General features: G+C 31.6%; 1 protein-coding gene across 1 annotated transcript in view; it reads left to right on the top strand.

Moving 5' to 3' along the window:
- The window catches only part of DCC (DCC netrin 1 receptor), a 1,459,593-nt gene that overhangs the window by 1,224,047 nt on the left and 221,975 nt on the right, over positions 1 to 13,571 (top strand). The window contains exon 13 of the mRNA XM_074202006.1: positions 8,973 to 9,114. Coding sequence (XP_074058107.1) covers positions 8,973 to 9,114 — 142 coding nt within the window. The remainder of the gene's footprint in view (positions 1 to 8,972; positions 9,115 to 13,571) is intronic.

Raw genomic sequence — 13,571 nt, 5'->3', positions numbered from 1 at the left:
GAGAGGAAAGGTCTTGTACATGGAACTACCAAGAGGCCAGTCTTACTTGGTCAAGTAGTTCATGTCCAGAAAGCAAAATGAAGTACTTTAAATGCCAAACAGATAATTTATATTTGTTTCTAAAGGCAATTCTAGAATTCAGAAGTGACACAATCAGACTTATGTTTTAGGAAAACTACTTTCATGATGAAATGAAAGTGTGATTTTACTGGGGAGAGTCTTAGGGCAAGCACACTCATGAACAGACTTTTGCAGTAATCAAGACAAGATAAAGAGGGCCTGCTCTAGAGAAATGGTGGTGTCAGAAAAGGGAGCATATTTGGGACACGTTACAAAGGTGAAATTCTAAACTTTGGCAAAAGTTTGGATAAGAAGGGATATGAGATAGTGAGGAATTCAAGATGATGACCAGGTTACAAGTCTGAGGTTTTAGGAAGATGGTACTGCTGTCTATTCTCATAGGAAAGGTGAGGAGGAGAAAGAAACAGAAAGATGAATGAGTTGTGATAAATTCAACAAATATTATTGATTGCTGACTATATGCAGGATTCTCTCCCATAGTTCTCTCCATTAGATCACAATTCATAAACACATATTGGGTTAGAAAAGTCCCTATAATTTCCCAACAGTCCATATCCAAGTATAAAACTAAGAAGATATTAATTATATATACCCATACATATTTGTATCTGCTTTATATAATGTTTATAATTAACAGAAACACACCTAAATGAAATAGAAGACTATTTGTAATATAATCATTTCTTGATTTTTTTCCTCTTCTTTTTTCTCTTATTACCAACCAACTTTCATTGACATGAGAACCAATAAAGCTCATAGATTATTGTTTGATAGGAATTATATGAAATAGGACAAACTAGTAGTTTTCTTGTGCAAACACTGTGAACAGTAGGGTGATGACAGGAAACCAGAAAACTTTGGAGTGAGCCAATTTTGCAATACCAATTTAAATTGAACTACCAATCTGTCTTGGCCAGGAAGTATGTATTATAAGAAATGTGATACATTAAAAAAAATGGAACATATGCTGGAAGATATTTCTCACTGTATGTGTGAATGATTTAGATGAAGTGAGATGTGACCATTGAATGCCACTGAGAAAATAAGACCTGTATGGAGATTGGATCTAACAATGTGATTTAGATATTAGTCTAATGTTTCAAAGTCATTCAATGTAACTACAATGTGACCAAATAATTTTCTTTCTTCAACATAACTAGCAGATTTTTCTTTTATCTGCCCCATAAACATGTATTAGAATAATTTTATTAAAAATTAATTAATGTTTAAAATATATATATATATATATATATATATATATATATATCTGTATTTTTGGAAGAACAGAAACAAAATTTTCTTTTTACAATGAAATTACATTTCCAATTCTGAAAAGGTCTGAGAGAAATACTTTCACAATGTCATCATTAATAATAGCTGTCCATATCAATTTAAAGATATCAATTTTACTAGACTTACCACCTTTCCAACTTCTTGTCAAAATTCTTTGAATATTTATAATGTTGAAAAGAAAAAGAATGCTTTTCAGATGTGCAAAATTAAAATATCACTATGAAAGAACCTTTTTATTTTTCATATTATTATTTCTATAAATGTTTTTATTATAATTTTAGTTTAGTCATTTTACCAAATTTATTTATTTTTTGTTAAAAACCAATCTGAGGGCCAGCTAAGTGGCATGGTGACTAGAGCACTGGCCCTGGAATCAGGAATAGTTCAAATCCAGTCTCAGACACTGAATAATTGCCTAGCTTTGTGACCTGGGGTAAGTCACTTAACCCCATTGCCTTAAAATAAAAAAAAAAAACTATTTGAGCATTGAAATGAGAAAGACAATGAAAGAAAAAAAATGCTGAAAAAATTCTAGAAAAGATAGCATATTGCTGAGCACATGTACTATGTAGTATAGTGAAAAGACCACTGAACCTACAGATAGAATATCTGAACTTGGTTGAAATTTACTGTTTAATCACTACTCCCCTTTTTCTCACCATAAAATAAAAGTCAAGAAATGAACCATTAATTAAAAGAACAATGAAAAGGAAAGGGATAGAACTAAATGAACAAGTAGACAAAAAAAATTGAGCCCTATAAATAAATGCTGTTTAGAAAACAAATTAAAAGGAAATCTCCAAGTAAACATCAATAACAATTAAGCCTTCTATCAGAAGAATGAATAAAGTATTTTAGAAACGTAATAAATCAATTAAGTTAAGCTATTAAAATGAAAATGAAAAATTCTTCTGAAAAATAGCATTTAAAATAATAAAAATGGTAATTTAGAATAAATAGTACAAAATCTTAATAGAACAGTTACCATTCTGAAAAAGGAAGAAAGAGATGGAAGACAAAATGGATATGGAACAACAATAAGCAAAATTGGTAGGACACAGGCTTTGTAACCTAAAGAAACTAATAATAAAGATAGTGTTTTGTAGGATAATGTGAGAATCATTGGTCTCACAGAGAAATGGAAAAGCAACTAATAATGATGAACCAAAGACCCAAATTGTAGGGGAAAATTGCCAGGAAAAAATATTCAAATTCACATAATGGAAATAGAAATACCTAAAGTTTAATTCATATGGGAATACAGTTGTCAGGTCCACTTCTTCAAAATTATTTTGCAAACAATCAGAAGGATGCATTGCATTTGTTCAGTCAATTTAAGATTCAGCAGAAAAAGTGAGAAAAGAAGAAAAGATCTTGAATATGATAAAGGTAAAAGGAAATTGTCAGTATCATGATTTCAAGACAAAAACATCCTGCAAATCAGAGAATGATTGTACATTAAGAACAAAGCATAGTTTTTTAATTGAACTTTATTTGAAAACAAAAGATTATCAAGAAATATTAATTAGACAGCAAACAAAAGAAGCCTAACAAAAATAATGTAGCATCATACAAAGGATGAATAATGCCTCTGTATTTATGTTTCAAGGAAAAGATATGGTTATTGCCCTTAGATGTATTAACTTGTCATTATCATTGGGAAACAAAACAAGAATATCTATGACCAAAATCAATGAGTTGTGATGTGATAAAATTATTTTAATAGACAGAAGAGGGGTAGAGGAAAGAAAAAAGTAGTATCTCTTATAATTAAAGAACAGAAGAGAAGTGGACAAGTGAGGAAAACTTCTGAGTCATACCTCCATCTGACTTGAACAAAGGGAATATAGAAAAATGATTATATGAAAAAAAAAGTTGAATAAGTAGCCCTATAAGTGGGCAAAGAAGAGAACTGGGAGCAGTAGTATTTGGAGAAATGCATGAAGGAGAAGACTTGAATAGTAGTTTCAAGCAAAATAAACTACAGGAAACTAAGAGTCTCTCTTAAGAGCTTTGGAATTGATTGTTCAGCATGGAAGACATTGGCACAGGATCCCACTTAGCATGGCATGCCATCATCAGAGTGGGTGCTGTGCTCTATGAGCAAGGCAGAATTGGAACAGCACAAAGGAAACATGAGATGAGCAAGTTTACAGTACAAAACCAAGGTGTTTGCATGGACTATTTGTGCCTGACCTGTGGTAGAGTATTCTGAACTCATCTTGGTCTGATCAACCACAGACAGTTCTCTAACATAATAGTGTCATTTTGGTCTTCTTCAAAAATGAAAGACAAGAACCAGCCAATTATTTTTAAGAAATATTATAACTGCTCAAGGAGGAAAATACCCAGTGAGTAAAAACTTGAAACTTGACTAGAATGGCTGAATGGATTGGAAAAGAAAACTCAACAAGTTAAATTATAGAAGAAATATACAAAGTACCAAGCTGTATGCCTAATTAAAATGAGAATCTGTAATAAAATCACATGATACTTACTAGTTGTTTGATTTTTGTTAAATCCAGGCAATCAGGTCAATTGCAAAGTCTGATTTATCCTCTGGTAACTAGAGGACACAGTGGATAGCACACTAAGCCTAAAGTCAAGAAGACTTAAGTTCAAATCTAGCCTCAGATATGTAGCAGCTATATTATTCTGGTCACATGCCTTTATTCTATTTGCCTCAATTCCTTATCTGTAAAATGAATTGAAAAGGGGATGACAAACCATTCCAGTATCTTTGCTAGGAAAATCCCAAATGGGGTCATGAAGTCAGACATTATTGAAAAACAACAATGAAAATCTATTCTCCTCCTTTAACATCTCACTTATTTCTGCTTTTCTTCAGTCATACAACCATGACCCTATTTAATGCCCTCATCAATTCTTGTTGGACTATAATAAGATGGTCCTAATTATTCTCCCTGCCCCAAACCTCTCCCCTTTCCAATCCAAAATCCAAATTGATATGCTAAAAAAACAGGTTTGACCATGTTACAGAAGATGGTCCACTGGCTCCTAATTGCCTCTGTGTTAAAATGAAAATTACTCTGGTTGTCATTTAGATCCCATTGCAGTTAGTTCCAGTCTATTTTTTGAAGCTTATTTCACAGTAATCTCCATTATGTATACCACCTTCCAGTCAACTGGTTTAATTACCTTTCTCTGTACATAATATTCAACTTTGCCTATTTTTTCCCCTATTTTTGTGTCTTTAAACAACTAATCTGCCATGCTCACTTTTAAAAGAGGGTCATATTTGGTTGAAATGGAGAAAATCCTGTTTTTAATATGATAATTTTGAAATATGTATAAGACATCCTTTTAGACATATCTAATAGACAGCTTGGTTGTGATACAGGATGAAGCTTAGAAGAGAGACTACATATATAGATTTGAGAATCATGAAAACTGAAACCGAGAGATGAGATCACCAAATGAAAATATAGAGAAATGAAAGAGAAGGGGATAAGGATAGTGCTGTGTGGATTATTCAATACTTACTAGGAATAACAGCAAAGAAGACTGGGAAATAATAGATCAGATAAGTAAAAGAACCAAGAGAACTGGCAAAAAGTAGAGTAAGAGTAGTCAAGAGGAGAAGGTAGTCAATAGTGGCAAATGTTGTAGAGAAGTCAAGAAGGTTGAGATTGGGGGAAAAAAGGTTATTAGGTAATTTAAAACAGATTTGGCAGTTATGAAATTATTTGTGACTTTTCAGAGAAAAAATTCATTTTATATAAGGTTCATACTTATCTGCCCTTTCCCCTATGGATCATTTTTATTTATGTTTTTATTTTGTTTCTTCCCTCGAAATAAAATGTGAAGCCTTGTGGGTAAGGACTATTTCCTGCAGTTGTAGTATGGTGGTGGTAGTACTAGTTGTTGTTAGTTTTTTATAACTGCAATGCTAAGACTGTGTTTAGCTCTTACTGTATACCTAATAAAAGCTTGTTAAATGGATAAATTAAAAAGCACTTAGCCTTTCAGAGTTTTAATTTCCCTTTTAAAATAGATAAAAATTTGTGGTGCTTACTTCTCAAAGTTATTATAGGAAAAACTCTAAAATGTTTTATAAATAATAGAAAAATAACATGATTTTATTAATTAGCTGGTTCATTAAAGCTCTAATACAATGTCAGCATAAGGGCAAAATGTACATTTCTTTTCTATAACTAGAGAAATGGTTTCCCAAATCTTCAATGAAATGTAGCAACCTAAGAACAGGATATCATATTACTTTTATAAAAATATTTTCTTGATAGGATCTCTGTGAATATTGAAGGGTTCAAAAGATGAATTACCATTTTGTGAATTTTACTAATAAAATACTGTTTTCATTAGCCTTTGACCTTTACTTTTCTGTAGTAGACAGCTTAGATGTTATGTCATGGCCCTTACTACTGGCAAGCGTCAATGGGATAAGTTAGATTCTGGTGAATATGCTAGTAAGGTTATTTAAGTTCATTTAAGTTCAGAACATGAGTGTCGTATAATAGAGAGCCCTTGGAAGATAAACACTATCTTTGGATTCTGTATACTGTTTAAATGCCTTATATGTGTACTTGGCATATAATGTTTCTTTTTCTCCTTTTAGAAATACACTGTGAAAACCTCTTTAGAACAAAATTTTGGTGTCAAATTAATTTGGAAATGAAATTCAGTCTTACCTTGGCACAGACCTCCTTTATAATTGACATGGATCCTTCTAGCTCTGTTTCTGATTTCTCACTAACCAACTAAATAGTTTTGCAAGAGTGTAAGGAGAAATAATTAAAGAATAATAATTTAATAACTATTTATGGAATAATTATTTGGGAAAATAGGGTTGCAGATTATAACAGGGATATAAAAATAGGGCTGCACAGAATATGGCAAGGTTATAATTACTATGGGAATCTTTTAATTTTAAGGACATTGACATTATGGGTTTAAGAAAAAAGTTGCCTTTCCCCTTTATCAATAATCATAATGATAAAACTGTAGATTATAATGACTTACATTTTAAGGTTAACCAGTACTTTCCTTATATCAACTTTGTGAGGAGGATTTTCATTTCTCATTACAACTTTGGTGGAGTACTTTAATGTTTGTAAAAACCCTTTTTTACATAGTTTCATTTAGTTCTCAAAGCTCTATAGGAGAAAAGTTAAAGATCTTATTATCCTTATTTTAAGAAACAAAGTCAGAGGGGTTAAATTACATGCCCATGGTCATACAAATAATAAACATCAAAGACAAATCTTTTGAATTCCAGTCAGTTAATCAATAAACATTTATCATGTCTTATATGCCAATCACTGTGTTAACCAAGTCAGTCACAACACTTTGCTTAAAAGCTAAATGAATTTTGTTTATAATTTTCATCAGATTTTAAAAATATCATCAGTTTATAATTCAAGGCATAATATAATAAAGTTTAAACAGTTAACAATAGTTCAGGGCTTTAATAATACTCCTCATCTGCTTCACAGAGATTAGGTTGCTCAAAGTAAATCTTTTCTCCTAATAATGATCATTTTAGGTAGCTTAGTGAGGAAAGGGGAGATTTCTAGCTATGATAGTGACTATAGAACACATTCCAGAGGGAATTCAGGGTTAAATACATTGCTCTCAAATATAGTGTCTATAAACTTTCAATCATGTGATTATTTATAGAATAGACATTAAGTTTTCAAAATAAGATAATTTGGGGCTTTTGCCATATTCTATCTTTTGAGAAACTGAAAAAAAAAGAAACTGTATGGAAGGAATTCTATTGCCATAGCTTTCAATCTACTTGCAAATCCTAGAAATGAAAGCAAAGGTATTTTAAAAAGTGAGGCAAACAGATTTATCTAGGATTTAATTACAAATGAAAACTGGTAAGAAGAATGGGAAAAGCAATTGAAAGAACTACTTCCAAAGATGGAAATCCCAATAAAATGCTAGCTTTGCAAAAGCTTCAACTTCTGATTCAAGGAATATATAATTGTTTTCATTAATAAATTATACTTAAAGTACTGACAGTACAAGGAATATATATGGGGAAAATCAATATAAGCACATTAAATTATCAAACATAATGAAAAATTATGATCTGTCTAAAATAATTAATACTTATATATTCATTAAATTTATTAAATATGCTAGACTTGGTGGGTAATTTACAGTCATTTTTAACTATTGTGAATATCATACTTGCTTTACAAATGTACACACTAAAATACTCATCATTTAAATACCCAAAGAAATTTCTACCATTTATTAAGTTTTATTGTAATATTTGTTGCATATTTATGATACTCTACGATATTTCATTTATAGACAGAATATTTCTAATCTAATGAATTTCTATATTTTATATTATATATCAGGAATTACACATAATTTATTAATTATAATCATCATTAATTAAATATGAAGATATAAATGACTACAATTATATTTATATGTAATGATGTTATATATAATCATAAATCTGATTAGTAATTATAATTTTAAATTATAAGCTTGAAAAGCATGATACAATTTAGTAGAATTTGACTGCATCATGGTGTGATAGAACTGTCCTTATATTATAGTCGGAGGATCCAGTTTTTAATTTTTAGTTCTGCAACTTCCAACTATGTGGCATAGGACTTTTAAGTGGTAGGACTCAGTTCCTGATCATTAAAATTAGGGGATTGAATTAAATGCCCTCTAAGATCCCTTTTAGGTTTAAGTATAAGATATTCTTTAAATCTTTCCTTTTATAGGTGAGAGAACTGAGGCTTCCAAAAGGGAAATAAGTTGCTCAGGTTTCTCATGAATGGGCAAAAGTAGAGCTGAGACAAATATCTTGACTTCCCTTCCAATGCTCATTGTTCTAAAGGAGCCAATAAATCGTAACTTCTGTTATATATATGTGTATATATATATATATATATATATATATATACTTCTTGAAAATACATTCATTACTATAAACTATCATCTGCTTTTTCATCTAAAATTATCGAAAGATGCAATAGAAATACAAGTTTAAACCCTATCAAATAATACTTCTTTGATGGAGGCAAGACAATTAACCTTTCTCAGCCTCAGTTTTCTCTTTTGTAAAGTGGAGGGTATGGACTTGATGACCTATTGAGATCTCTTAATTTTTTTTAATTGAAACTCTTCATCCCCCCCTACCCCTTCCCCACTTTGGAAATTTAATACATAATATTATCTTTAACTATTCTATTTTTTCTTTATTTAACAAGCATAAAAGTCTGATGCGATTCCTAAATGAAGCAGTGAGTTGGTACAGTGGATAGATTCCTGGAACCAGGAAGACCTGTGTTCAAACCTGGCCTCAGATACCTCCTAGCCATGTAACCCTGAGAAAGACATTTAACTCTTTTTACCTCATTTTCCTCATCTGTAAAATGAACTGGAAGAATAAATGGCAAATCATTCCAATATCTTTGACAAGAAAATCCCAAATGGGGTCAAGAAGAGTAGGAAATGACTGAACATAAACAGTACTTATCTTTTCCCCTCTGTATTCCCTCCTCAACTTCCATGCCTCCTGAAGCCTGCATTGCTTCTTTCCCTTTGACCAACTTTTCATATGAAAATCTTTTGTTTTACAGAGTATCAAAGTGAGCTGGCTACCTCCACCACCAGGGACACAAAATGGATTTATTACTGGTTATAAAATCCGACATAGAAAGACAACCCGCCGAGGTGAGATGGAAACATTCGAGCCAAACAACCTCTGGTATTTGTTCACAGGTCAGTGTTCATATGATGTTTTCTTGAAAGCATTTGAGGAACTAAATGTTTTGGGAATGTAATATACTTTCATTTTAGGGGAACAGTGCTAACTTACCTAGAGGATGATGTTTTTTAATTTTATTTTCTTCATCATGCTATCATCACAAATTTTGCTTCTGAATTCATCTTAATCACAGAACATAATCACAGTACCAAAGTACCTCACAAGCTTAGTCTGTATTAATTTCAGTATTTTCTTAACTTGATTTAATTTAATTCAATTGGATTAAATATCTATTCTCTACAGACATGGTTCCTTAAAATTTCTTTAAATTTCAAAGACCCTTTCATTTGTCATCTACTAAGAAATATCTTCTATGATCATCAAGTTGTTAATATCCTCTTCCTTTTTCAAATATTATTTGTGTATTTATCTATCTATATATCTATTCATATAGTGATAAAAATAATAACTCATGAACCCCCATTAATGCATTTATTATGTAGTCAGCCAGAAGATATAATTAGTTCAAAGTGAAGGCAAGGATGTCAAAATAGAATATTCTCATCATAAAGCAGTGTATACACTCTTACAATTATCTGTATCCTGTCCTAATCATTTTGCTGAAACCACTCCCTCCAGTATTTTCTTTATGGTTGGATCTAATGCTCTTCTCTTGATCTCCCTTTGCCATTAATCACCTCCTTGATGCTCTCACCTCTTAATTATTGAGACACTGCTCTTTTTTTAGTTCTCTTTTTCCTTTCCTTAGTTCTTCTCAGTCTTTCCTCTCTGTGTGTGTGTGTGTGTGTGTGTGTGTGTGTGTGTGTGTGTGTGTGTGTGTGTGTTTAATAGCTTGTTCATTAACTCTGGGTATATCCAAAGACCTGTTTTGTAATTATCTTGACTTTGATTGTCCCATAGGCATCTCAAACTTCTTAAATCCAAAACAGAACTCTTCTTTACCCACAAACCTAGCCTGTGTCCAAAATTTCTTATTGTTAAGAGAACAGCCAATTTAAGAGTCACTCAACTTAAGTGACTCCCTTTTACTTCTAGGATCAAATGTAAACTCCATTGTTTAGCCTCAATTTGGTCTTCTCAATATTTCCCAACCTCTAACAAACTATTCCTTTTTACATACTCTAGTTCAACCATGATACCCTAGTAGCTATTCCTCACATATTAAGCCCCATCTCCTATTTTCCTGTCTTTGCAATGGCTTTCTCCATACTTGGTATACATTTCTTTTTTCACCTCAACTTCCCAGAACTCCTGACTGTGTTCAGGATGAAGTTCAAGAACTACTTTCTATAGGAGACCTTTTCCTGGTACCTTCTCTTCCATTAGAATGTAAACCAGAGAGACAGATAGATAGGTAAGTAGATAGGCAGATAGGTAGATACATGGATGGATGGATATGTGTATCTATCTAATCTATCTCAAGTTATCTATATATGATTATGTCTGTATGTATATGTCTGTGTATGTATAAATAATCTCACCATTGCCCAACACAGTATCTGATATATAATAAGCTTTTAATAAGTAATATATTTAATAATAAATACATGAATTTAAACTAATATATACAGTTATAGATATATTTTTGCTTCATGAAAAATGTACTCAAAATATTTATGAAATAATTTTTAAAAATTTTTAAAATAAACTCTTTTGATGTGCTTAGTTATTCTATTTACAAAAATCTTGATGATGTTTATATAATTTTTCTGAAATACCATTATTGCATAAGGCCTGGTATATATCAATATCACAAAGTCTGAAAAAATAATATATACATTTATATGCTTTTTATGCTCATGTAACAATTTCTTCACTATAAGTCCATGAAGTATGTGGGATAAAAGTTAACAGGTCATTTTTGTAGATGAAAAAACTGTAGTTTAGAAAAGTGGAACAACTAACCAGGATCACAGAATTAGTACATATAGAAACTTGGACTTTTCACCCTAGAATTCAAGATTAGAGTTTTATTGACTAGCTAATATTCTACTTTCTTTGTCTTCAGTGGATCAGGGATATGCAATTTGAAAGATTGTTATCTTCCTCCTAGATCATACATTTAAGCATTTTACACCCAGTGAAACATAGGAAGACTTCTGCAGAATTTATGTTCAGAGCTATTTATGTTCAGGTAGTTTATGACAAGATCAATAATCAGAGAATTAATTAAATAATCTCAAAACTAGAAAAGATATCCAAGATCGTATGAGCTAATTTGTACACGGACTTAAATTTCATATATTTCAGCATATACTGCCAAAGCAATGCATTTTTGATACTTGTTTTGCTTTTCACCTAATTTAACGGTGGAAAAATGGTGGGGACAACATACACATGTTACTTCTTCCACCAAAATATTCACTCTCCAAAAATCTAAACCAACTTTTTCTATCAAAAATACATATTCTTTTTGAAAAGTTATAGGAGAAGAAGCAGCTATATGGCACTGGCCCTGGAATCAGGAGGACCTGAGTTCAAATCCAACCTCACATACTTAATAGTTACCTAGCTTGTAACCATGGGGAGCAAGTCACTTAACCCTATTACCTTACATAAATAAAAATTTTAAAAAAAGAAAAGTTATGAGAGATATATTGTTGTATAAGTTGATATCTATTCTCTCTCCCTTAATACTCATTTTAGTAATACTCATTTAGCATAAATTTGAACAAATGATATATTTCCAGAGTAGCCGAACTCAAATATCATGTTTTGTCATAACTTTGGGGAGACTCCTGAAAACAGGTGTCTAAGAAATTCCTAAGCACTTAAGCTATTCCAGTATATTATTTTGATAGTTATGGTAGAGTCCAGATTCTTTTAAGATTTAGTTGATAAAAGAGCAGAAGAAGGAAATGATTTTAAGATCAGTCTGCTAAATAGGAATGGGGAACCTTTTTTTTCCCCAAAGGGCCATTTGGGTATTGAGTATATTATATGTGGGTTATATTTGGTCAAACATTTAATTAATTCACCCCAGAAAGCTGCTAGATTTATTGAATTTCGAGTCCCATCTTAGTTGTATTGACAATGGCTCATCAGCACATGGAACCGAGGTTCCCTACTCCTGGGAAGAGCAAAAGACAACACACATCAATCATTTAGTTTATTGTAAAGAAAATCATCAAAGTTAGTAACCTTACCTGTTTCTCCAACATAGTACATAAATTGCAGGATTTGGGCAGTAATGCCTCTAGATTCACCTAATCTAACTCCCTCCCATACTTTATTTTTTACAAATCTTCAAAGACATGCGTATTATGGCATCACACATCTTAAAGTAAGGGGAGCAGTAAGAACATAAAGAGAGAAATAAAAAAAATATAACCTGGGTGTCCAGAGCTGGAAAGAACCTTTAGGATCATTTATCACAATTTAATTATAACTAAATTAATAAATTTAATCATAAAGAACTCATTTCCTTCCTCTTTCCAACTGCTTATATGATTATCCTCTATTATCACCTTAAACTCAACATGTCCCATGCAAAAGGACATATAGCCCTATTATGGGCTAGGTACCAGGCTAAGTACTTTTCACAAATATAATGCCATTTGATCCTCAGAAGACCCTTCAGGTCTTAAAATTGAGGAAATGTACATAAGCAGAAGTTAAACAACTCACCCAGGGATATAGTTAATGTCTGTAATCACATTTGAACTCAGGTCTTTCATACTCCAAGTCTGACACTCTATGCATCAGCTGCCTCTATCATCAAAACTCATAAATTCTTTCTTGGAAGTTACAGACTTTGCTATTGTAATTCATATTATAAATATGGATAAATATGGATATATACATATATATGCATGTATATACATACATACATACATATATCTGCTGAATATCTCACATTTTTGAAGAATAACTTAATGGTTTGAGAAGTGGAAGCAAGAAGGCAGGAGGAGATACAGAATAATCTGAGAGCATTGTACGATTCTAAATTACTGACCTATCATAATAGGTGCTTATATGGAATAGATGAATAGGCTAAAGGACCTAGATTCATATTTTACCTTCAAAACTAACTTTGTGATGCTGGAAAATATATTTAATGTTCCCCCTTTATATCTCTGGCAATTCCCTAAGCCCTAACTACTAAGGAAAAGGTGTATTGGGATGTGAACTAGCATAGGACCTCTTACACCAAGAATTATGTATATTATGTTGCCAGAAATCAATAAAGCCTTCCCATATTCTTGAGTATCACATTCTCTTGGTATGTTATATTAGGTGTTATGTTACATGTTAGTTCATGTTGTGAAGATAAACTAAATTGGAAAATGAACTGTGTTGCCATATTTGGAGACATACACTCAGCTAAGCTTAATATGATCCTATTCAAGATTACAAATTATTTTCCTCCTCAAAGCAATTATTGAACAGAATGATAATTTTAATCCTGTTCTGATATATAGTTAGCAACTTTCATGACAAAGGGAGGTAT

The sequence above is a fragment of the Macrotis lagotis genome, chromosome X (genome assembly GCF_037893015.1).
Source record: "Macrotis lagotis isolate mMagLag1 chromosome X, bilby.v1.9.chrom.fasta, whole genome shotgun sequence".
Lineage (NCBI taxonomy): Eukaryota > Metazoa > Chordata > Mammalia > Peramelemorphia > Peramelidae > Macrotis > Macrotis lagotis.
The sequence above is the reverse complement of the archived record's forward strand: the minus strand, read 5'-3'. Positions and strand labels throughout refer to the sequence as shown.